The sequence below is a fragment of the Onychostoma macrolepis genome, chromosome 05 (assembly GCF_012432095.1).
Source record: "Onychostoma macrolepis isolate SWU-2019 chromosome 05, ASM1243209v1, whole genome shotgun sequence".
NCBI classification, from domain to species: domain Eukaryota; kingdom Metazoa; phylum Chordata; class Actinopteri; order Cypriniformes; family Cyprinidae; genus Onychostoma; species Onychostoma macrolepis.
In genome coordinates, this window is record NC_081159.1 from 27,576,122 (window position 1) to 27,603,625 (window position 27,504).

At 36.6% G+C, this 27,504-nt stretch overlaps 2 protein-coding genes across 4 annotated transcripts in view; one reads left to right on the plus strand and one right to left on the minus strand.

Moving 5' to 3' along the window:
* Positions 1–3,303, plus strand: part of sik2a (salt-inducible kinase 2a) — a 35,951-nt gene extending 32,648 nt beyond the window's left edge. For 2 of the 3 annotated variants that reach the window (XM_058777254.1, XM_058777255.1), the window contains one exon: positions 39–3,303. In XM_058777254.1, the coding sequence (XP_058633237.1) occupies positions 39–474 (436 nt within the window). In that variant the 3' untranslated portion in view covers positions 475–3,303. The remainder of the gene's footprint in view (positions 1–38) is intronic. The other variant, XM_058777256.1, reaches the window with a different exon arrangement.
* A 3,570-nt stretch (positions 3,304–6,873) lies between these two features.
* Positions 6,874–27,150, minus strand: ppp2r1ba (protein phosphatase 2, regulatory subunit A, beta a). Its single transcript, XM_058776595.1, has 15 exons — positions 26,963–27,150; positions 25,983–26,073; positions 25,777–25,877; positions 25,442–25,674; positions 24,191–24,338; positions 23,818–23,973; positions 19,777–19,891; positions 18,875–18,945; positions 16,426–16,560; positions 10,334–10,507; positions 10,064–10,124; positions 8,773–8,927; positions 8,376–8,518; positions 8,156–8,247; positions 6,874–7,941 (listed from the first exon to the last, which is right to left on the minus strand). The coding sequence occupies exons 1-15, from the start codon at positions 27,038–27,040 to the stop codon at positions 7,925–7,927; spliced, it is 1,770 nt and encodes a 589-aa protein (XP_058632578.1). The 5' UTR covers positions 27,041–27,150; the 3' UTR covers positions 6,874–7,924.
* Positions 27,151–27,504: the final 354 nt, after the last annotated feature.

Sequence of the window (27,504 nt, forward strand, 5' to 3'; positions counted from 1 at the left end):
GTTATGACACATCTATTCATTTGTAATTCTCTACGCAGACTGCAGCAGAAGAGGCTCTATCTCCAGAAGCAGTCTCAGGTACAGGCTTACTTCCACCAGATGCAGCTGGCTGAAGATGCTTACCGCCCTCCCCAGGACAGCAGAGACCCCCAGAACAGCAGCAGTCCTTTATCCAGCCCTCCCTTCACACGGACCCAAACTCTAACCCCTTTTCTGGAGCCCGGCACTTCATCCCTGACATACAGCCCCAAGACAGCCCGTTTCCCAGACTGGCCTCTGCCGCCAGACAACTGCACAAACTACACCCCATCCCTCCCTACAGAGCCCCTGTACGCGTGGAGTCCTGCTCAGCCACCTCTCCCAACGGGCAAAGCGGAAAGCCCTTTGGCGCGACCTGCACCTGAAGCCCCCTTCCTGGACTGCGAGATGATGGAGACCGTAGAGGCCCCACAGGGCTGTGTACTCGTAAACTAAATGTGAAATAAAGCACTCTGAGGCTGGCTCTCAGGCAGAAGATGTGGCGAAAAAACGCCCTCAGGGACGAACAAGACGCCATGGTTTGTCACATCTTATAAACCTACAGAACTGTGGTAGACCATTACAGAACTTCATTTTCAGAGATGTTTGTGAGATACGCTAGTGTCCTGAAATGTTTTTTGTTTTGTTTTTTTCTGGTAAGCACAGATTAAATGTAGTGCAGCAACCATAGAGTTTAAAAATCAGTATTAAAGCAATATTCCTTTTCCTATATAATACTCTAGAGTTCTACGAGTTTCAGTGTTTTTATAATTAGTTTGTTTCATCCTTAAATGATCAGTAGCTACTCAAGTTTTCCTTATTAGTATTGTGTGATTTTAAATAATAGATATAATCAGCAGAGAAATGTGTAAATATTAGGACTTATCTAAGGGATAAAAAAAGAAATAATGTTAAAGTCAACATGAAACAGCATTGAGTCTATTTTTCTGAGTGATGAACTTCTGAATGAAAGACGAGAACAAAATATAGAGTCAGACCTGAGTTTAAAACATTGCCAACACTTTACAATAAGGTTCAATTTGTAAATAAACAACTATGAACAAACAATCATTTACAGCATTTATCAATCTACATTGATTTTAATTTATGCATATAATAATACTTTTTAACTTCTTTATATTTATATATTCACAATAATAAGCATTAGTAAATTAAAACAAAATAAACAAAGCGACAATAAACAATAGTATATTAAGAAATTAACATTAACCAAGATTAATGAATGCTGCAAGATATTGCCATTGATTTGTTCGTTCACAATACCTAATGTATTAACTAAGCACGACATACTAATTTAAGTGCTGCAGATATTATGTAATTTTGCAAGCCAACCCAGACATTATGGTTCGTTCACACCATGTCAGGATTAATGTAGTTATGAGATTCTGACTTGTATAAAACGTTAATGTCCTTACAAATTCAACATCACACAAAAACACTTAAAATGACAGCAATTTCAGCTGCAAATTGTAATGAAGAAATAATATTGGGTAATATTTCTATTTAATAATATTTAAGTAATTCATATAATTAATAATAACTCCAGTAATTGACTATTGTTTATGTCTTAATAATGCCAGGATAATCTAAAAAATAAAATAGTTTAATGTAGCAGCACAGCTGAATGCATCTGATGTCCCACTAAATCAACAAGGATTGTTATTTGATGTATAGTGTGTTTTTTTTTTTTTATTGATTACTCAAATTAAACAGATTCATTTTGGCATTAATAGTGTTGCCATAGAAATGTATAATTCAGGACGGGAACAGTTCCGCCACAAGTTATCTTGTTGTAATTACTGTAATTACGACATGGTGTGAATGTAGCATTCGCATCACCCTGGTTCCCTCAACAAAAGCCAATAGGATTTTCCCATAAGCTCTGTAACCAGCAAAAGTTTGATTCTTGCACGTTTTGTTCGAGACAATGAAAGTCTAAATATAATCACCAGAAGCAGTCGCACGACTTCAATGTCAACTTTTCGGCCTTTATTTAAATTCTAAAATAAAGTTGGAAAATTTCAGATAGAATAGTTTGAGGAAGTATAAACAAAACAAGGCTGTAAAAGATGATTTTTCGTGCTCAATGTCATGTTTAATGCCCCAACAGCCTCAGTAGTCCCATTTAGCCACGTGTTAGCAACCACCTTTTTAAAGACATGTAAAAGTTTAAAATTATGGGTGGTGTATTACTTTGTTTTAATGAATAATGAGCTTGTGTGAACCACAGAACTTATTTCAGCCATTGACGTTGTGATGATGAGTCTGGGTTTTAGGACTCGTTCCTGTAGCTCTATTGTAAAGTGTTACCACATTGCTGTTTGACTATTGGTGAACATTAACAGGCACGACCTAGATGATGTCAGACAAAGTAAAGTTGTTTCGGGTGGAGCAATGATGAAAGATTACAACAACAAATCATCTGTGAAATAATATACACCAATGGTTATGCACAGTAAGACCAAACAACATGCGTTAAAGTAAATAGAGTTTGTTGTGACTTTAAAATCACACTACCTACTTTGGACTTATCAGAGTGGACTGGAGAAGTAGACAAGAACAAGGTTACAGCACATGGTTTTTCTGACAGTACGTTTGCTTTTAGAGCTACTGTAATAATTGAGAATTACATGGTTTAAACCAATCAGAATTAACAGTGATCTCACACAGCGTGCACTATTACTCAAACTGAAGTCCAGCAGATTTTTTTAGAAACTTAAGTGTTGTGCCTTTCAATTCTTCTTATTCCTCTTTGAAGAATGTCTGTTTTTAGATTTAATTCTTCATGTACAACTTCCTGTTTGGAAATGCAGTATGAAGCACCCTCTTTTGACAGATACCTTGAACCAAAGTCTCCATTTAGGTTCTATTTTGAAGTCCACCATGTGGATTGTTCTGGAACCATCCAGCTACATGAGATAGCTGTCATGGTCCTACAGTATATGCCATTCAAAAGTATAGCAATATCTAGAGTAATAGTTCTGATGTTTAAAATGGGTGTCGATAGTGAGTGTTGTCATTTTATGCCTTCGAGTGAAAAAGATCTTATTGTGATTATTTAGAATTTGTAGTCAGATCCTTCTTGACTATTGTTGATATTAATACCGACATTGAAAAGTGAACTGTTTTGTTATAGTCGTTTTTCAGTGCTAAAATGTTTCCCAATATGTAATCACAATATGAATTGTGTTATATTCAGTTGAAAACGCTGAGTTCCTTGCACAAGGGGGAATAAAAGTCGCGTTCCTTGAGTGAAACTGTTTGTGTGACATTTTGTTCATAAATATCTCACGTCACATTACCTCAGTTCTGACTATACACTGAGAAAGATGATGGCTTTTCATTGGTTAAAAGAATTTTGTGACATAAATACTGTGTTTTAAAGGGATAGATCATTAATTTGTCATTAATTACTCACTTTCATGTCGTTCCAAACCCGTAAGACCTTCATTTATCTTCGGAACACAAATGAAGATATTTCTGATGAAATCTGAGAGCTTTCTGACCCTGCATAGACCGCAATGTAACTACCACGTTCAAGGCCCAGAAAGGTAGTAAGGACATCGTTTAAATTAGTGGTTCAACTGTAATTTTATGAAGCTACTTTGTGTGTGCTAAGAAAACAAAAATAACGACTTTATTCAACGTCTTCTCTTCCACGTCAGACTTTGACTCGCGTTCACGACATGCATGTGCATTCCTCTGCTTGTAAACAAACCGCAGTGCATCCAGGTTCTACATCAGAATGCCGGCTCCTGTGTCAGCAGCACCATTCGCATGAGCCGTGGAAGAATTGTTGAATCGTTGAACCACTGATTTCACATGGACTATTTTAACGTTGTCCTTACTACCTTTTTGGGCCTTGAACGTGGTAGTTCCATTGCTGTCGATGCAGGGTCAGAAAGCTTTTTGTGTTCCAAAGATGAACAAAGGTCTTGTGGGTTTTGAACGAATTTTTGCATGAACTATCCCTTTAAGGGATAATTTACCCAACAATGAAAATTGTGTCATCATTTACTCACCCTCATTTTGTTACATGGTCATTACAGGAATTTGGATACAACTGGATCAGTGTTCGAATTGTTTGAAGCTCTTAGGGCATTAAAAAAATCTAATTAACTGATTACATACAATTTTTACAAACTTTACTGTGTCATTTTTGGTCGATTTGAGAATTTAGTCTGTAAAGCATAGATGGACATTATCTCACCATCAGTTACAGTAATTAACTTTTCCGTTAAGGTTTTCCAGAGGCATTTTTCTCATCTTATAAAATGCAGGCTATTCATCTTTTGTGTGTGTGTGTGTGTGTGTGTGTGTGTCAAATTCAATAAATTTGTTCAGAATAAGACAATGGCTGTTACTGATGAAATAACTAAAATCCATCTTTGCAATGCAGAAAAGGCACAGAAGCAGCATCAGGCTTTTATTTCCAGACTGTTGATGCAGCTCAGAGGTGGTAAATAGATTTATACAGCAAAAATAATGCTATAAGACTAAAGAATTTTAAACTAAAACAATAAGTGGTGGTAGGTCTTGAGTGATTATTGATTCATTCAGGAACAAAGCAAGAATGGGTTAAAAATGAATCATTTTAATAAAAATTAATCAAATTAATCAACGTCACAGTTGCTGTCTGTAAATCCCTTCATAAAACAATGTGAGGCAAATAACTAATGTGCTTTGTCATGACAATGATTAAACAAAAATCTAGTTAGCGTTTAATGTCAGCCTGTTACACGATAGATCTTAAAGGGATAGTTCACTCAAAAATACAAATTCTGTCATCACTTTCTCACCTTCAAGTTGTTCCGAACCTGTACGAGTTTCTTTCTTCTGTTGAACACAAAAGAAGATATTTTGGAGAATGATGATAACCAAAAAGTTTTTTAAGCGCATTTTGAAGTATCGCATTAGAAATGAGTGATGGAAACACTAAATTTCGAGAAAGAAAAAAAAACATTCACAAAATTGTTTTTACGCTCGCTTGAGGTGGTTTTTGATTTGTGTGAAAAAGGGTTAATGCGAATAATGGGAGATGGAAAGGCATTTTGCGAATAAATTCCTCCATGCGCATCAAAAAAAGTCATGTGACTTTGCGCTATGGGATGGCAAAACCTGACTGATGTCGTTGCACAGCATTTGAAATGTTATGATCATTCTTAAATGCCCAAGCAAAGTCTGTCGTCAAAGTAGCCTATTTCTCCCAGAACTGTCTTAAATGACATCCGCTTTCGAAAGCAATGACCTCATTTATTGTTTTGTCTGCTCGTGCAAGCAATTTATTATGGAAATGATGGCTTCTCCTACTTTTCTTAGTGATATTTAGTGCCAGTTTATCAGGAAGTGACGGTTTTGTTCTCTTTGACTCATTGGTGGAAAAAAAAAAAAACAACAAGAAACTCCTACAGGTTTGGAACAACATGAGGGTGAGTATGAGGACAGAATATAAACTTTTTGGGTGAACAATCCCTTTAAATTAAGCATAATAAATCTTGAATGAAAAAAAAAAAAGTAAATTAGCCATACGATGCAGGCAATTTTTCACTGGTGTAGATCCAAGTAGAAATGTAGAAAAAATCGTGTCAACCCGGGAACAGCCAGTGTGTGTGAAATGTAACGTTATACATAGCTGCTGAATGAACAGGAGTGTTGGTATAAAGCTGTTCATTTCCCCCTGATGAATAATCTGGGTAGAATAGCACTAACACTCGAAAGGTGAGTCGTGATGTTCCAGCTGTAAACTGTTCATCAGCAGGCACGACAGCAGCAGCTCCACAATTCAGACTCCAGAGAAAACAGCCTTGTCAGAACAAACGCTCAAAGCCATGACAGCTCTCACAGGCTGTTAGACCTTGCATGTCAATTGTGAAGCAGTTTTAAAAGCTACCAGGACTTAGAAACATAAAAAGCTTTAGTGATGAGATCTTGATTTGAATGCAGTTTTCTAAATGAGAAAGAAAATCTAATTATTTTATCACTTGGGACTGACAGGCTTTAGTTTATTTACCAAACGGAGTCTACCAATTATGTGAGGTGACACGTTAAAAATAAACCAAGCACTTTCTTAACGCTGAGATCTTTCAGAAGGATCTGCAGAGCCGACTTATTTTTGCATCATTTAGCTTTTTTTTTACGGTTTTGTAATTAAAATAAGGTGACAGTACAATCACAAAGAAAAAAAAAAGTGACATTTAACGATATAATAACTCTTAAACTAATACAATTTTAACAGCATTATTGCTTTTAGATTTATACACCACCCAAGTGTCATTTAAAATTAGTATTACAATTTGATTCAGATCCAGATTATTTTTAAATGTTGGTGAAACTGAAATGATCGGGAAAGGTTCTTAAGTCGGGATTCGAAAATCATTCTAATATGCTGATTTGATACTTAAGTAACATTAACTGTTGAAACCCGTTGCACTTTTTTTTTCTTTTGAAAACCATGACAATTTATTCTTGCTGTTATTTTTTCTAACAACAGCGTTTATATGAAATAGAAATGTTATGTCTTCAGTGTTACTATCGAATGTAATGCATCCTTGAGAAAAAAAAAATACATGTGTTTTATGGAATTTATGCATTATTTGATCTCTCCTTCCTTTACCTCACTGTTTTTTCTGGACAGGAGAGAAGTTTTGAGTTCTGAGTGTTGTGTGTACGATGAAAACCTATTGCAAAAACTCATTTCAAAAGATGAAGGAAATTTGATTTCTCTTGATATGCCTCCTTCAATAAATCCACTCCCAGCCTAGACACATCCTCATGCTATATTGCGTTTTACTGTATATGACCTGATGGATTACAGAAAGTCCACACACAGTGAAATGGGGTTATATAGCGTTCTTTATTGAGTTCCCTTCTACCAAGGGCAATGCGACCATATTCATATAAAACCCGAAGCACATCCTAATGACATTCATAACAGAAGATACTACTATACTGACTGCACTCTGAGGCTGAAGAAGAATCGGACCGTCAACATCACAGGCAGAAGCAATGTGTTAAGGGAGGGAGCTTAAGATGCCCTGTGATTAATGAGCTTCTCAATATACTGACAGTCTATGGAACCTGTGTGCAAGAGGCATGCAGATGCATTCACATAAAGGACACAAATTAAATGTATTTTTAAAAATAAAACAAAACGAGAAAATGTGCAACACGGTCAATGGCACAGAATGGAGAAGCTTGCCTTCTGAGGATAAAAAGGGCCGTTTAGGAATGCCCATCCCCTGTTATAACAGTTGCAAGAAGCAGATGGAAATTTGTCATGGTCCCTTTAGGAAGATAAGCACTTTGAGAATAGGGGAACAGTATCAGAGCCTGCCACTAAAGAACGGCCGTGTGGCTAGTGCTTTATGGGGTCTTGGTTCAATAATGATCAGTGTAAGACGGGGCACAGGAACACAGTAATCAAATGAAAGGTGCAGTAGTGATTCGCCCCCTTGTCATGCTGTGTGCATGCATGGGTCAACTCTTAAAATCAGCAGTAAGAGCAAAAGTGATTCAGTCCATCAGATCAGACGACTGAAGTTAAATCTGATGCCTCAAAACATCTATATTTTTCTAAACCTATGATGCTTCAATACATTGTTACACTGATAGTAAAACTCTAAGTGTGACCCTAAGCTGAGGGTTAGCAAGAGGAGATACACAGAGCAAGAGGGGCTCAGCAGGAGAAAATGAAAAGCAAGATGGTTTGTTTGGTGAACAGCTGAACAAAACACTGAGAGAAGCCAAGTATCCCTAAAACATTTCTCACTGAAAGGGAACAGAGCACATTGTTTCTCCATAAACAGTCCAGTGGACGATCCTGATGTCAATAAATACAATGCAGGTCAACTTGAGAGATGGGTCTTACGTTCAGCAAGTAGGTACATTAGGCCAGGGAAAGAACTTTGGGGAGAGAGCAAAAAGAAAATGTCAGAACTGTCTGTTTTTCCTTTTAATATTAAATGAAACATTTTAGTCTTTTTGTTTTTAACTTAAGTGTTACATAATGGCGAGTCATCAGTTTGCCCTGATGCAGGTTGTATTTAAGAATGATAGTAGCTTTCTGGTTTGCGTCAATAGTTGCACAACACTCAAGAGCAGCAGTTGCAGAACTCACCACTGATGGCCTCTTGGGCAAAATATTTCACATCCATGTCTTGATCTGATGCCAGTTTCTCCAGAACTGGCTTCACCTCTGTCTGCAGACAGCTGTAATAAAACAAAAATATATTTTTTTTAAGCAATTAGAGCCGTGATGCTGAAGTGAGTCACATTAAGAGAAATGTGAATATTTTTGACATAAATCAACCCCTGGTTAAATGTGGATAAACACATACTTGCTGTCCAGCACAGGTCCAATCTTCTGAAGAGACTTGGCCACATTGAAGCGTACATTGGCTACCTGGTCATTGGACATCTTGAAAACTACAGGAAGCATGTGTTTGGTGGTAATCTCCTGTCCACACACCTCAGACAGAGCCTAAAACAGACAGTTACACACATCAGTGCTGCTGAATTTGATATAAATTTTCCCCCACAAGTTCTACAGATAATTTCCAAATATTTCATGGATGACGCATCATTCTACAAAGAGAATACGAGACAGATTTTACTATATTTTAAGGTCAAAATGTACAACAAACTGCATTTTTCCACCTAATGCATCAGCACCGATGCCATACATTCATCTGTGACTCAGCAGCTGTTTGTTAAAGCTGATAAGCTCTGACTCACATTAATGCAAAAGAGGGTAGTCATCCTGTGCAGGTAGTTGGGGTCATTAGCCATGCCCAGCACTTTGGGCACAATGGTGTTCTGTGCCCACTCAGCTCCAAACTTCTCCACCAGCTTCATCAGGTTACAGGTGGCTGCCTCTCTGATGGCATACACTGAAGATCACAGAGAAACAAGTGTTAGTCAACTGACAGACTCCAACACATTATTGCAGCTTTTTCCATTTTTATGCAACAAGCAAATTGAATTGCAACTGTTTTTTTGTGGGGGACACATTGGGCCTCATTCATGAAACACGAGCAGAATGAATGTGTGTAAATTGTTCGTAAAGCTGTTCTGACACAAATTTTCGGATTCATGAAAATATTCGTATTTTCAAAATGTTAGTTGGTACGAAAGAAATCTACACCTGCTCCCTACCAGGTGTAAATAGTGCATAAAATGTTCCATGTTCTTTTTGGCAAACTGATGACACTGAATTTTGATGCACTGCCATTATAGTATTTTACAAGGCCGATTGCTCTGGATTTTTTTTTTTTTTGTACCTGAGAGTTGATAAATTATTTAGCTTTGGGTAAAACACAGCGCTTGTCACTGTCACTTTTTACCCAGCCGTCCAATCAATGGAGGAGGGGCGGGACAAATACTACACCGACCAATCATCCTACTTGTACAACAGAGAAGTTAATATTGCTGGTTACTGCATTTTTATATTCAGTAATATTCTTATTACTAATACTAATAATAGTCTTATTAGTAATACGCTACATGACATGGATATTCCTAATCATAACAACCAAAGTGTTTCAGCTGAAAAAACGCTGTGCCATCAAAGAGTTCTCAAGCGTCACCAGCTGGCTCTTTTCAGAAGAGCACCAGGCATTTTTCAGCTGGCTAAAAACACTTTGATGGACATTAACTAAATATTTATTGTTAGGCATATGGCCTATTAGTCTTTTGCATTTATGCAATATACTGGAGCCAAACCTGAGGAAGTAGACCAGAATATTCCACTGCGTTCTTGGACACGCAATTTGCCCAGTTGTAATTTATAGGCGGGGATTATGTTAATTGTGAATGAGAGTCCTATTTACGAATGATTGGAATTCATTACCATACGCATGTTTAACTATGAAAATGGGAAGTTTACGATGCGTTTGTGAATTCGGAGGAGAGTTTTCGGGAAAGTCCATTTTCTCAGAATTTACTCCTATATTTACGAATGTTTCATGAATGAGGCCCAATGTGCGCAATTATAGTATATTATGAACATTCCTGATACGTAACCTACCATGATCAACAAGCCACGCCATACACAGAGAATTGAGTTTTTCATCGAAGAACTCTACACCCTGCAAGCACAAGAAAGAGAGAGAGAGAAAAAGGATACCTCATATCACTTAGATTAGCTTACACGACCCAAGGCGACTTGACGGCAACAGGATGATCAGTTAAATGCTTTAAGTGTAAAGAGAGAATGAAGAATAAGAAGTGACTGACGGAACATTCCGATCTCCATTTCAGGATAAAGCATTCTAGGACATCAACGGTCAAGACTCACCAGCTGTCCAGCCAGAAGGGGCATGTACTCAATGATTGCCAGTCGTACTCGCCATTTGGCATCCTCAGCCAGCTCAACAATAGCTGGAAGTAGAGACTGGGAAAGCTGGCGGATTCCAATCACCTCGTTCACGCAGTCCAGGTTGGAGATGATGTTGAGGCGAACCTCTGGACACTACAGGAAGGACATGACAAAAACTGTAAAATTCCAGACAACATGCTAACAAATAACCAGTACAATTGAGTGCTGTTATTAGCAACTACAAAAAAAAAAAAAAAATCATTAATTAAAATAAAATATAAATATCACATGAAAAACTAAATTGAATTTCTAAAGCTAAAACACAAAAAATAAATCTAAAGAAAAAGAGATGAAAGAATTTAAAATGACAAAAGCACATGAAATTTAAAGTAAAATTAAAAATAAAACTGATAAATATAAATAAGCCTAAGTATATAAACGATATGCCAAATAAAGGTATTTAAGTTTTTTTTAGTAATATTAACACTGATTAGCCTACATTTTCCCAATATAATTCCTAATAAATAAAATTACAGGTAAAATAAAGTAAATAAAAAATATCAGTGCACCAAATGGCTCATCCGATTCATTTAACTGCCCCAATCAAGCAATTTGTCTGGAATTAAAACAGCATGTTGCACTGTATGTTAGTCTCTGCATTAGGGCTAGACGATTAATAAAAAAAATAAATAAATCAAAACTGAAATTCAGAACCTCTAACTGACGTATTTTCCCATGTCGGTTAGGGTAAACGTACCTATTAAGCACACTTCCTTTTTTGAGATCAGATTATAAAAAGAAAAATGTATTATCCTACTTGATGTCTTAACCAATTTATATGTTCGTTACTATATACCTCCTATAATTTCAAGTCAATCAGATCATTGCACGCTGAGATATGATTCTCCATGTGTGCACACTGTCTGGCGGCCATTTTGAAAGCTGTCTAAAAACTTTCACCAAAAGAGGAGCCCCTTGAATGTGCGTTTTTTTTTTTAGATGTTTAAGCCTTTATTTTGGGTAAGTTTCACTACTTATTGTAAAAATAAGAGATTAATGTTCAGACTTTTGCATATTATAAGCTGGAACTTGGATATGGGACATAATTACATTAGATCCAAAAGATAGTTTTAGCAACACAGCGCAGATGCTACAGAACACAGTTAGCTGACTAGCTGTATAAGATTGTGTGCTACGCTAACATAATACTTCACAGGCATTACTGGCTTGTACTTTTACATCCATAATATTATAAATTGACAGTTTATTGCTGGTCTGTTGTTTTACAGTGCTGTAATTTGTAAAGATTTCTTATTATTTTAAGGTGAGCTTAAAGGGTACAATACTATGAAAATCACAGCTTCAGCTTGACATCAGTAAGAAAAAGTATAATTTTTATAATTGTTAATAATAGTTGTTCATATTAAAATATGTATGAACTTAATACATGACCTAGACTATTTATTTAGCAAAACTCCTGTCATTTTAATAAATATTTTTTTTTTTTTAAATTATTCAAAATTGTTGCTGCTCCAATTAAGCTCAGTGTGCTCTCTTTAAAGGGATAGTTCACCCAAAAATGAAAATTCTGTCATCATTTACTCGCCCTCAAGTAGTTCCAAACCTGCATGAATGTCTTCGTTACAAAGTTTGTAACCAGGCTGTTTTGGGGCACCACTGACTTCCATAGTAGGAAAAAAAAAGTCAATGGTGCCCCAGAACTGTCACATTCTTCAGAATATCTTCCTTTGTGTTCAGCAGAACAAAGACATTCATACAGATTTGGAACTACTTGAGGGTGAGTAAATGACGACAATTTTCATTTTTGGGTGAACTATCCCTTTAAGCTCTTCCACATTGAACGTCTGTAAATACTTCAGAAACAGACTTTAAATAGTAACTGATGGTTGTCACCTTAAAGGGGTCATATAATGGTACATGCACTTTTACAAGTTGATTGTACTGAAATGTGTGTTAGCAGTGCCTGTACACAACCATCATAAAATGATAAAAATCCATCCAGTGTTTTTTTTTTAATCTCCTTATTTGTTTTACCCCGTCTCAAATCAAGCCGTTCGACCGTGTGACGCCACACGGTCGGACGCCCCTCCCACGATGGTTGATTGACAGCAGTGTTTCAACACAGACCCGCCCTTGCTCGTGAGCGAGCTGTCAATCATAGTCCGCGCGTCATTGTTGATATACGCTGGAGCTGTCTATGAGCAGAATGGCGTCTAAGCGATTGTGGTGTTCTGTTCTCGGGTGCAATAATGAACACAGCAGTCATTTTGATGTTCCTAAGTCCGAACCGCTGAAGACACAGTGGCTGAGTTTTGCTTTTGAAGGGAATATTCCCCACGAGCAACGTCAATGTTTTCATGTTTGCGCGAATCATTTTCACCAGACTGCTTTATAAATGAAGGTCAGTATAAAGCTGGTTTTGCTAAGAAGCTGCTCCTGAAAAAAGAATCGGTACCAACTATTCGTGTTCCTGCTGAACCTCCAGAAGAAGTGAGTGTAACGTTTAATTAACCTTTATATTAATCTTTGCAAATCGCTAGCACGCTTCACGATGTATGTGGCTAATGTTTACATTCAGGGTACATGCATGTTTTCTATTCTGACGTTCTCAATATAATTAATAATCCCACATTTATAATGAACAAAACGTTATACGTTCAAAATATACCCTCAACTGTTGTCAAGGCAACACTCCACGTGTGTTGTGTCAAAAACGCCCCACAGAACAGAGGGGCGATCAAAGCTCACTAGCATTTAAAAACACACGCGCTAAAACTGTGTGCTGAAAACAGAGCTGTTTTTGAGCAGGTAAAATGAGTGTTTTCTTACAATACTAATGAGAATTTTTAATTAAAGTATATTACAAACTTTCAATTTAGACCCTAAAGAATCATATTAGCTTGTACAAAAATGGCATTATATGACCCCTTTAAGTTAAGTTAATCGATTTTCTATTAATTCTGTCGACTCAAATCTCCAGACTAGCTCTGATCTTTGGGAACTAGCATCAACTTCTCCAGACTGTAAATCTGTGGTAAATTGGGGCAAAAATTGTGTGTATTCCAGCCTTAAGAGAATATAGATAAGTTGACATCCATTTAAAAAGAGGTTTCATAATGAGGCTAGTTTCTGTGTTCATCCCCATGAATTAAATGTTTTATTGGTTTGTTTTATTTGATTTTTGAATGTTACTTACCTGAATGTGGACTAGCCTAGATGTTGCAATGTGCTTAAATGACACTTCACTATGAACATATAATGAATATATAACTGATCGAAATGAATGTTGGTTGATTTTAGTGTTCTGTTTTTTTTTTGTTTAGTTTTTTTTTGTGATTGACTTTGTACCTTCAAAAAACAAATTTTTCCAATTATTCCTTAAAATAAACAAGAATTTTTAATAAAACATGATGTGAGCTTAATGGGAACGGGTGTGCTTAAAGGGTACAAAAATGTACCCATTAAGCACAGCCAGACATTCTGAATTTAATGATGTATATCTTAATTGAAATGCTTTTGGCATTTAAAATAAAATTAAATATTTTTTTGAGAGATTAATATTTTATTTTAGCATAACTTTTTGTACTGAAGCCAATATCTTGTGCACTAAAAATGTCTCAATGTAGATTTTGGTGAGCTTAATAGGATTAAAAAACTAAATGGGGTAAACGTACCTATTAATACTTCCTCCTTAAAAACATACCAACATGTGTAGTCGTCAATTTACGGACATGAATGACCATTGCACGCTCGTGTCTTTCGCAGTATCTCATATGTGAAAGGCATGTTAAAAGAATTTTAACTTTTACACGCAGTGCCCCTCATCAATATCAGTTCCAAAACAGTGGACCATTCAGAAGATCCTGGAGGTGGCGCAAGCGTTGCGAGCTTTTATTTACAGTAGCAGGTTGGCATGGCAAGTTTTGTATTTGGAATATTTCCTGAGATCAATCAAAAAAAGGATTTGCAAAACGGAAAAGTTGAAGTTCTTTAAAGTATGTTCAGTTATTCACTCAATACTTGGTCGGGGCTCCTTTATCACAAACTCCAGCATCAGTGAGGTGTGGCATAGAAGCAATCAGCCTGTGGCACTGCTGAGACACTATTGAGCCTTCAGCTCGTCTGTATTGTTGGATCAACTGTTTCTCATCTTTCTCTTGAAAATATCCCATAGATTAGATATGGGGTTCAGGTCAGGCATGTTGGCTGGCCAATCAAGCACAGTAATATCATGGTCAGCAAACCACTTGGAAGTCGTTTTGGCACTGTGGGCAGGTGCTAAAGTCTTACTGGAAAAGGAAATCAGCATCTCCATAAAGCTTGTCAGCAGATGGAAGTATAAAGTGCTCCAAAATCTCCTGGTAGACAGTTGCATTGCCTACATTGATAAAACACAATGGACCAACACCAGCAGACGTCATGGCACCCCAAATCATCATTGACTTCAGAAAATTCACACTGGACTTCAAGCAGCTTGGATTCTGTGCCTCTCCAGTCTTCCTCCAGACCCCAGACCTTGATTTCCAAATGAAATGCAAAATTTACATTTATCTAAAAAGAGGACTTTGAACCACTGAGCAACAGTCCAGTTCTTTTTCTCCTTAGCCCAGGTAAGATATTTCTGAAATAATTGGTAGCCCTTTTCCTGAAGACGTCCGAGCGTGGTGACTCTTGATGCACTGACTCCAGCTTCAGTCCACTCCTTGTGAAGCTCTCCCAAGTGTTTGAATCAGCTTTGCTTGACACTATTCTCAATCTTGCGGTCATCCCTGTTGCTAGTGCACCTTTTCCTACCCAAATTCTTCCTCCCAGTCAACTTTGCATTTAATATGCTTTGATACAGCACTCTGTGAACAGCAACCCCTTTCAGTAATGACCTTCTGTGACTTACCCTCTTTGTGGAGGGTGTCAATGATTGTCTTCTGGACCATTGCCAAGTCAGCAGTCGTCCCCTTTACTGTGGTTTCAAAGAACAAGAGATACCCAGAATTTATACTGTAGGGATGGCCATTTAATGAAACTCAAATGTAAATATTCTAATTTTCTGAGATACTGAATTTGGGATTTTCCTTAGTTGTCTGCTCTAATCATCAAAATTAAAACTAAAAACTTTTGAAATGTTTTACTTTACATGTAATGAACCTAGAATATATGAAAGTTTCACTTTTTGAAATAAGTTACAAAAAAAAATTCACGATATTCTAATTTTTTGAGATGCACATGTATATTTACAGAACAAACTTTTTATGAACTATGAGGGCAAGAATAAATAAATAAGATAATCTTTCAATAATCACAATCAAGGTAACGTATTCAGTTAATTGAGGTTTTGATTTTAGGTCGTATCGCCCAGCCCTACTCTGCATTAGGGTTGCAAAAAGTTGAAAAATTTCCAGTAAATTTCAGAAACTTTCCAGGATTTTTTGGAATCTTTACCGGAAATGAATTCCGGAAATTTTCCACCCCTTTGCAACCCTACTCTGCATACAGTCAGCAAGAATGTTAACCATTAAATGCCAGTGTATCATGGCACAGTGTCAAGTTTTCATCAGGCTGACAACTATATGACAGTATTTTTTTCTTTTCGCAGAACAACAGTGCAAGAACTGACACAGAATAGAAAAACAGCTTCCTGTCTTAAAACATGGATCAATGCACGCTGTAGTCCAGGAGCTGTCTTTGTTCTATTTATTTCGTGCAGTCTGTGTGACTGACAGATGTTCAAAGACTTCTCCCAAGCAGTTTAAAGAAGAGCGATCGCAATACAAACAGCAGCAAGCAACAAAAAGCCCTAGCAAATAAAGAGACGAGATGTGAGATAGTGTGCTGCACTCATCCATTCATCTCTCACTTCAATGCTTTCTGCTTTCCACTAAAAGGCTAGCATTAGCAATGCCTCACCTCGACAGGATCAAAGTGAGCAGTTGCACAGAAGTATCATCTGTGACTGGAACATGATGCAAATTACCTCAGCCAGACCTGTGCTGTCTCTCTCACAAACACACATACACACACACACACATATATATATACAAACACAGCAGGATTACCTCATCTTTAAGCTGGGCCAAGAAAAGGGGAAGCAGGTGCTCAATGGTGTTGTCTTTGCCTAAGATGGTGGAGAGGCCCATAATGACTGACGCCAGCGCAGACTTCACATGCTGATTAGTGTCTGAGACAAGTTCCTATTGAAAGAGGAGCAAACAACATGCCTATCAATGCTTTAATACAACTTTCAAATAATGACGTGTAATACCTGAAGTCCACATGAACCATGAAATCTCACTGGTATCAGTTTATACTGGAGCTTTGGTATTTTGCTACTGATCCTACTGGAGGGTATTATTACAAAGACCATGTGACTGTAAAAGCAATTGAAACTTAACAGTGGTAGATATATTTTTGCTATCAGTGGGTAGAACTGTATTTTGGTACTGATTTACTGTTTTAAGTTTGTTTTTAACTCAAGTGTTACATAATGTCAAGCCTTTTTTGCTCAGACAATAAGAATCTTGCTTTTGGGCTTTTTGCATCTATCTGGTTTCAAATGAAAGGAAAAAGAAAATCAATGAAGAACTTTTGTACAGTTCTAAATTTCCTGGATTGAGCAAAAATTTGCACTGAACTTCCAGCAAAAACAACCATATTAAATACATGCTACACTAACTACCATTAAAAAGTTCAGTGTCGAAAAATATTTTTTGTATTGATGTATTAACCCCTTAACTGTCACTCACATTTTTGAACAGACATTAAAGTGCACTATCCAAACTTAAATTTTTATAATTCATGAACGAAAACATTTTGTAACATGACTTTGATGTACCATTTCCATGGTAATGCAATGTCTGATTTTAAAATGGGTTTCAAAGGATGAATTTTGAGATTAAGTTTTCAACTGATATATAATTTCTTATGATTTCTGAAGCATGATAGGGAAAAAGGCAACTAAGAAGACATTCTGTGACAAAGGTCAGAACTCCTGTTATGATGTAGATTTTTCAGACGCACTCTTGTCATAAATTAATCTAATAGTTTTCCTACATAATTTAACAAAAAAGTGGTAAAATACCTTTTTAGGAGTCTTAGACCTTTCCAACAATATATAGTTTGTCATGATTAGATTAGGATATAAATTGTAATATAGTGAAGTAAACCCACAGAGGGGATGGGTGACAGTTATTAAACTGATTCAAAGTTACAAAATCAATTAATTCAAAGTCACAGTAAATATATTGACTGTTGCCAAAAAAAAAAAAAAAAAGCTGTTCTTTTGAACTTTCTATTCAAAGTAAATGGTTTCGACAATAACATTACGTAATTCCAACATTAAGTGGAATTACACACTGTTTTCAACATAATTATACATAATTTCTTATATTAATGCAGAAATATTACATCAAGTTATTCTAAATTGTAAAATATTTTACAATTACAGTTTTACTGTATTTTTGATCAAATAAATGTAGCCTAGGCGAGTATAAGGGACACTTCAAAAACAATTTAAGCACGAAACCCGACCGAAAAAACTTTTGAATGGTAAGGTACATGAACAATTTTAAAATGTTTGTTCAGCCACTATTATGAAATAAAAACACATGCCTGGGATCAGGACACGTTCACATTACAGCAGGAAGATCTTGCGCAAAGCAAAAAAATATTCAAGTCTATATGAGCGCGGAACAAAGCGGTCCACGGATAATTGACCATTTTCAATGTTTATTTTGCTATGAAACATGTCAAAGCTCCATTTTTGTAAGGAAGTTTCAAATGTACTTCAGCTACACAAACGGTTTGGAATAAAATGTGCTGTGCTGCCATCAATCTTGCAATTATTGTATCTATGCTGTGAGCCACTGCAGATATTTTGGTGGACATGTCCAAAGCAAATAACACTAAAAAAAATATATATATATCTATATTAGCTACTAAGATAACCTGGCCAACAGCAGTTCAAGTCTAGACAAAGATATTTTTACCAGAACAAAATGTTTCTTACAATACCGGAGAAAGCACTGATTGATATATAGCAGGGTTCCTCAAATCTTTCCCTGGAGGGCCAATCCACTGCAGAGTTTAGTTTCAACCCTGATCAAACTCACCTACCTGTGATTTTCTAATGATCCTGAAGACATTGATTAGCATGTTCAGGTGTGTTTGATTAGTGTTACAGCTAAACTCTGCAGGAAAGTGGATCTCATGGGCCAGATTTGAGAATCCCTGATATATAGTATGTGATCAAGAGCAGAACTGCACTACTGTTGCTACAGCCAGTAGGTCAGAGCACAGACACAATGACACATTGTTAATCTGATCTTGTTTAAGTCTTAAGACACTTAAAGAACAGATGCTGACTCAAGAGTTATCTGCCAGTAACTGATCCTGGATTGGAACTGCGCACCAATTAAATATGATGAGCACTGGAACAATGAGGTGATCAGTCTGAAATGTGACAGACTGCAGAGATGTTGACAAGCGCTGAATGAAAAAGCATTTTACCTTAACACAGGGCAGAATGTGTGTCATGATGATCGTCTCTCTACTGTCCTCTGGCAAATTTTCACAGAATTCTGACAAGAATAACAATCAATTAGGGTCATCACAATAAGAACAATTCAGTAAAAAAACAACAGTGTTATTTCAGAGAAAGACACTCTTGAAAGCAAATTTACAAAATGAACGCCAGACTTAGTTGGACTTTTAAGTAACATGCAGTCTTTGAACCACAGTTTGAAATGCCAGCTACAAATAAAACACTCAAAATCCAAAGTTGTTTAAATGACAAAAATATTAAATATTTTATTCCTTAAGCAAGGAACTGACTAAACTAAAAGAAAAGGAGAAAAAAAAAAAAAAAAAAAAAGGCAAGTTTCAGCAAATGCTAAATTTGGATATAAATCAGTATTTTTCACTAATTTGTCACTTTTTCTGAAACCTGCTGCAACTTATATTCAAAAGCAACTTATATAATGCAAACAAAGTGCACAAATTTGAATTTGTGCCAAGTAAGAGAGATATGCAAGTTTATTTGTACAGCACATTTCCAACACACTGGTAGTTCCAGTTGTTTAAGCTAGGTGTTTATATGCCACTTTAATTTGTTTTATACTTCTTTTTCATTCCTATTCTGAATGTCATTTAATTTCAATTACTTATTGTGGAACGAGGGGAGCTTAAATGTTTAACATTTTATTTACCAGTATTTTACATTATTTCTGAATGTAATAAAACATGACACATCGGTTTTTCTTTTTTTCCCCTCAATGCGATTTTGACCTATGCAACTTATAGACATAAGCAACTTATTTTACTGAAAATATACTAACTACGATTATTTACACCTAGCAGTGATACTCCACATCATGCTCATATTACAGGGCTGCTTTGGTGCTTTTTCTCACCTTTGACTTTGTTTGCAGCAGCGGCACGAACCTCAGCCTCACAGTCTTTCAGAAGGTTCTGGAAGGCTGGCACTAGGTCATTCTTTGTGATTTCTGGACCCACAGCTTTCTGCAGCTGTAAATTCACAGAGACAAGCATGTCACTTCATATTTCCATTTCACAGCAGCACTTCAGTGTTTCCTGCAGACTCAAGGACAAAGGCACTTCCGGAGCACGCTAGGATACAATCAAGGCTATTCTAGCACTGCACAAGAGATGTGGTACATAATTCTCATTTCTAAAGCAGGTCAAATTGCCATTGCTATAACCCAGGATATGTCTAGGTATTTATCACTGCATTCAACATTTCTTTTCCTGTAAAATATCTGACATAACATATTTGACAAGTGGCTCAGGATAATCCAAAATCATCCGATGAAACGACAAATATTATCATATTATTATGGAAAGGAACTGCATTTAGGTCAGCGGTTTTCAATTCCAGTCCTCACGGCCCCCCCGCTCTGCACATTTTGTGTGTATTGTGTGCATCTCTTATCGCTTCGGACATTTGTTCTATTCGAACGTAAGTGCCCTGCGAAGTGGACATCACAGGATATTCCGCTATGATTCCAGATCGAAGCGAGTGTATGTTCCATTTAAAGGTCATTAAAGTGTACGAGACGTGAATTTAAATTGTATTTACATATGTATCTTTGTCACACTCTAGTAAGTTTTGTCTGTGTGAAGAGGCTGCAGGCAGCGGCGCAGCGCAAATCTGTGAATGAATGTTCCGAAGAAGTAAACTTCAATGGATTTCCCCTGCTCAGGGAGTAGGAAGCAATGAACACTGTGTAGGGATCATATCAATCGGAACACAGTTCATGCATGGAGCTCACTTCTAACGAGCTGGTTATCTGAATCAGGTGTGTTAACTAAGAGAGACATGCAAAATATGCAGAGCAGGGGGACGCGAGGACTGGAATTGAAAACCGCTGATTTAGGTCAAGTTGCACAACAATGAGCAGTGTACATCAGTGCAGGATTATAGAGAGCAGTGAACTCTTATGAGCTGTCATCCTGAAACTGCGATCCAGCTGTTGAACCTTAGCACTGATACATAACAGAGAAGAGGTTTCCAGGTAGCTTATATAACATTAACAATATAAAACCAAGTTAAAGGGTGCACAAATACACATCATAAAGCAGCGATTGCTGCATTGCTATTCAGTGGTATAACTCTGCCACTACTGAAACAACATTCATTTATGAACCACACAAGATATAGTGGTTTTTATCAGTCAGACAAGTCCTTTATTAGATCAATTGGACTCACTTAGGCTGCATTTACACTGCAAGTCTTAATGCACAGATCAGATTTTTTTGGGCCTGCCTGTTTACATTCACTTTAGACAAGACTGGTAACCGATTTCTGTGTTTACATTCATTCCAGCCCCAAAATGATTGTCAGTAATCACTTTACTATGTGCATGGTAGACCCTTGGGTCTTGAATGGCCGTGCTATTAAAATTATTTATATAATTCACGCTGAGTGGCCATTATTATTTGTCTGCATGGACAACAGCTGTCATGAATGTTCTGGAGTACAAAATTTCACTGAACAGATGAAGACCGGAAGATAATGATAATTTTCATGTTATTTTATCTAAAACTCATTAGATGTAGAATTCTAAAGTGAAATAAAGTAGCACTGTAAGATTATATTTATTTGAACAGACTTGAATGTATTAACGAGAGCAAGAGAGTGAGTGAGTAGCCTATAGGGTTGGGTACCGAACTCTGTACTTTTAAGGGTACCGACCAAATTGCGTTGGTACTACAGAGTACCGATTCACATTCGATCATTCGGTATCTGAGAACACATTTGGGCGCATACGAGAGAGAGAGAGAGAGAGACCCTGTGACATGATGTCACCCCTGCAACTCTTTAAAACAAAACACACAGGGCAAATCAAAATGTTCTTAAGTGTGCTTACACATCTAGGGCCATATGGTTTTGGACAGGATGGCGGAGTCCATTCATAAAAACAGAATTTACTCTATAGCGTGGAATGCCACGTAATTCGTAAATTTTTGGATGAATAAAAGAAGGTCTGTCACTTAATTTGAATCGCGATATGAACTAGCGTATGTGAATATTAAAACGCAAAAAGACGGTTTAAATACGAATCCTGCATTAATAATAAATAATAATTCCATTAGCCTCAGTATGTATGAATGGTGGAGACGCGTTTTTGTTTACTACACAAATACTGAAGCACACGTGAACTCACAGTGATTTATGGACTCTGCACATGAACATGAACTTACAGGCTGTGAGAGTCACTTCATGAGAGAATTTTACCGTTTCATTTGAGAAAACTAGCATCATATCATACTGTATACACAGAAACTTTACAGCAACCTGTCAAAATAAGTGTGGTTTAACATGTAACAGAAATATATTACTTTTGTACGTCTTTATATATTCCATTTACTGTCAAATTCAAATAAAACAATTAAAATGATCAAATTACTTACTACAACCACATTAACCACTTAATTGTAGAAAAAAAATACAATTATTAAAACTTTTTTACCGAATTTCAGGTACCGGTTAAAATGTGAACGGTACCCAACCCTAGTAGCCTAACAGTGAAGCTTGCTGGTTTAATTTCAAAAACTACTAAGTTATCACTTCAGTGCTGAGAAATATAATGTAGATTTGTAGAAATACAACATCCAATAAAATCTAATAATAAAAAAAAAAAAGAATAATTCCATCCAAAGTTACGAATTTAACTTATGCGCAAAACTGGAATATCTTATAAAACATTTGCGAACATGCACCGTTTCCATCCAACGAGTCAAAGAGAACAAAATAGTTCCTTCCTGATGAACCTGCACTATAAATCACTAAGAAAAGTAGGAGAATATAATCATTTTCATATATAATAAATTATTTGCGCCTCAGAGCGAGCAGACGAAACAATTGCTTTCGGCGGTGGATGCTGCTGTTTGGGAACGCAGTCGTGTAAGACATTTCTGGGAGGCAATTAGAAAAATAATTTGACGACAGACTTTGCTCAGGCATTTGAGAATAACCATAACATTTCAGATGCTGTGGAATGACATCGGTCTGCTGTTTAGTCAGGTTTTGCCGTCCCATAGCGCAAAGTCGCATGAATTTTTTGATACGCTTGGAGGAATTTATTCGCAAAATGCATTTCCATCTCCCATTATTTGCATCAACCCTTTTTCGCACAAGTCAAAAACCACCTCAAGCAATCGTAAAAACTTTTTTGCGAATTAAGGGATTTTTATTCTAAATTTGGTGTTTCCATCACTCATTTCTCATGCGATACTTCAAAATGCGCATTAAAACAGGGTGATGGAAACCACGGCTTATGTGGAAGCATCCATAGAAATCTATTGTTTTATTCCAGCACGTCAGTGTCCGATATTCGTTTAGCTTTTTCACGCTCAATATGGAAAGGCCTTTAAGCTCACAATACAAGACAGAAGCTTGTCACATTTGACATATCAATCTGCAACAAGAATATGTCCGTTGTACTTGTAAGGCGCACACACAGATTAGCAGTCGCTTCAACAGACTACAGATTTGTATAAAACTGGTTTGTTTAAAAATAAATTTTTCACAAAGATTTTAAAAAGCACAACCATTTTCAGCCGTGATAAGAGATGGTTTTTGAACACCAAATCATGTGATTCTGAAGACTGGAGAAATGGCTGCTGAAAATTCTGTTTTGCCATCACAGAAATAAATAATATTTAAAAAAATATACATTTATTTTCAATTTAAATAATATTTAACAATATTACTGTTTTTAAATAAATGCACTCTAGGTGAGCATAAGATACTTTTCAAAATCCTACCAGCGCCTAATTTGAACAGTAACGCAGTTATGCCCATGAGGAGAATTATGAGTGAAAAGCAACCCCCGCTGCATGAAAATGGAATTCTGTGATAAACACTAGGATTTTACAATAAAATTCAATTACATATAATTAACTTAACGCATGATTTGCTTTTGGCTTACATCAGAGAATTTGTCTGCAACCATGTAGCGAACCCTCCAGGATTTGTCCTCTGCTGCCTGGCGCAGAGTGGGCATTACCAGAGCTTCCAGATCCTCTTGAGGCAACAGAGTGGCAATGCTGACACCAGCCTCCACAGCCAGGAGACGAACAGAGTCCTGCAGTGATGTAAATGTTTGCATTCAGATGTCAGAAGAAAACACTTTGATATTTGCCATGCAATTCTGCTCCAGCACTAGTTACATAAACACAATGAAAACCTTTCAAGCCTCCAATGGTCTTGTCATGCAACATGTGCTCAGAGACTTTAGCTGTGGTTTGAGTAATGAAGGAATTAGATTGTGTATATTTCAGTGAGTATTACTGAAACCAGACCTGTTCATCTGATGCCAATGCAGTGAAGAGAGAAATGATGTCACTCTTGACATACTCCAGCTCTAACACTTTGGCAAATTCACCCAGCTTGGAGGCGGCTGCACGGCGCACCATGGGAGTATCATCAGAACACAGGGTACGGAAGTGCCTGAGGAGAGATGATACATGTGTTAACATGTTTCCAATTAAATAGAAAAAGAAGACGATGAGGTAGTGGTTTTCCTTTCCACTTTGGTTATTGTAACATTAACACTCTGTAACTATAATTATGTTTAGTCTAAATGGCTATGAGAGTGAATGATTACCACAATAAACAATACATTTAAGCAGAATATTCCTATGGAGCCATTCGCAACAGGAACAAAAATTCTGATGTCAGAATGTGTTACAGGTTGTGTATAAAACTCAATAAGATAGAAGCCAGCTGGAATCCTGTTTTACAGCTGCTGTTACTGTCAATACAAAGAACATGCAACAGACACAGAAAGAAGTGATGTGAAGTGGGAACACATTTCATATACGTTTATACTGGTGTGAATATTGTGTAATCTGTTAAAAACCATGTCCAGATCATGTTTCATCCCAAAATTAAAAAAAACTTTTAGTAAATTATGCATGTTTTAGCACCATCACAGTAATGCAAAAGGAAAAAAAATGTAATATCAATGCTTCAGATTTAAATGACAGTATTTCTTGTACTGCCTTTATTTTACATTCATCTTTTTACTGTAATACTTTTATGTACTTGCCAGAATTAACAGTAATGAGACAGCAATGACAATTACTTTTGTGGGTTTGTGGGTTTTTTTTTTTTAGATTCACCCACCTACCTAGCACCATATATTACAACAGCTATAATATTATTATTAAAAGTATTTCTTTCCATTGACTTTATTTTTTAATTTATGCTTATTTAAAAAAAATTATTACCACATTTATGTATTCAGCAGAATGTCTGATTAAAGATTACAAAGGCACAAGAATGTAAAATAAAAAAAATGTGCACAGATAAGTCAGAGGCTAATTTATAATAAATACTCCAATATACTCCACAAAGAAGGAGTGTTCATTTTGAATTCATGGTGACTTTAAAAAAAAAAAAAAAGTGATTGTAATCTTTGTTAATTTTTTAAAGTGCTTCTTCAGTGTGCTCTTAGTGTGAACAATCCTGTATTAAATGTATCAACATTTCCAAAATGAAAATGCAGTATTATAGCAAAACACTCCTCACAAATATATTATTAAACTTACTGGCGGATCTCAGCTTTGACTGTACTGGACACTCGTGGGTAGCAGACACTGAAGAGTCCACAGGCAGAGGTACGCGACGTGAACCAGTCTCCGCTGGCCAAACGCTTCACCAGAGGCTCAAAGTGTACTTCCAAGTCCACTGGAGAGTGTTCGTGGGAGATCTTCCGCAGGGACTCCACTGCCTTGTCTCGCACAACTGTCTCTTCAACTGTAGCCAAACTCTCCAAAGGGGGCTAAAAACACCACACAAGTCAGCAAATAATAAGCAAACAAATTCAAGGCAGGAATTATTTAATTTAGTCAATTTCAGTATGAAATCAAGTCAAAAAGCTTACAAGGAGACAGTGCACATATTCGGGGCCTCCAACCAACATGGTGAAGTTCCCCAGTTGTTCAGCAAGAGCAAGCAGAACTTCATCCTCATCATAGATGGTATCTGATCATTCACAAAATGAGAAATTGAAAGTTATGCATGAGAAGAGTTTACTAAACCTAAAATATAACAGTTATAGTCATTTTTGACAGGAAAAAAAACACTTACCTGTGAGGAAAGGCAGAAGTTCAGTGCGTGTTCTTTCGACGCCTAGAGCTAAGGCGATGGTGGACAGTTTCTTAATGCTGTTCAATCGTAACTACAGTGAAAAAGGCAAGAAATCCGTTAGAATAGAGTTTCAATATATTTGATGGTAATGCAGCTGATTGCTGAGGGACAAAACAGACTATTGGTTTATGTTTACAACTTATGCAATTTAAATGATGGCTTGATAGATGACAAACTACAAAAATGACACTTTCCCAATCCATTGAGACCAAAAAGATTACATCATTTATTTATTTCCTTGATTCCTATAATTATCACAGTCCTGTATCTTTATAATGAGAGGAAAATGAGCTCACCTTTTGGTGACGTGTTAACAGTCAGTTCTGGTGTATTTTAAAATTTTAAACAAACTATAGAATAGATATTAAACGCAGTAAATATAAATTAACTTATCTGAAAAAATATGAAGTGTCACTGAAAAATCTTATCAACAGCGGTTGCTTGAGGAGCTTTTCGCTGAAATGACAAACTGTGTCAATTTGAAGCCAAACTATTCTACACTCACACTTATTTTGTGCTTTACAATGTCATGTAATGAAATATTGTGATTCTCTATTTAAGTAAACGAGTCAACGACATAAGAGTTAAATCACAGAACAGCTAACGTTAGCAGCGTTAGCCATCACAACTGCTCTGCGTCACACTATATTTACACACGAAACGAAGTAATTTGACATAAGTCAAATAATACATTTGGGTGTGCTAAATAGCATGCTGCTGGCTTTATCTGTCCTTAAATATGATATGTATCGTGTAGGGTCTCAATTTCTGAATTAACTTTTAGTTGCTAGCCGGTTTGCTAAACTAGAACAGGCCCATATTACCGGTTGCTGTTAGCTATTCATGTCAAAATCAAGCCTAGGAGTTCCAGTCTGTTTCTCAAACTAGTAGTCGGTGATAAAAATACATATTTTGTTTACCTGAACATCTTCATTTCTTAATTCGTCAATTAGCACGGCAATAGGGTAAAGAGAGTCGTCGCTGTCTGCTCCCGCCATCTTGGATGCTAAAGGCTGCTTAGCTAGTTCCTGCTACGGGGTTTCTCACTGCTGCCAAGAGACAGCGCACGCGCCCAGCACACACTAAAAACAGCGCACCAGAGCGTAGCCCAGCACACTGATTGTAGTCACACAAACATATATATCATTTTTCTACAAAATAGTAGTGCTGTCAAACGATTAACCGCATCCAAAATAAAAGTTTTTGTTTACATAAAATATGTGTCTGTACTGTGTATATTATCCTATATGTAAATACACACATGTGTATATATTTTAGAAAAATATATGTTTATATATTTAATATAAATTATATGAATATAAATATAGGCATATATATTGTATGTGTGTGTACTTATATATACATAATAAATATACACAGTACACTCAGGATATTATGAAAACAAAAACATTTATAGGCGATTAATCGCGATTAATCGTTAGACAGCACTAGAAAACAGCTG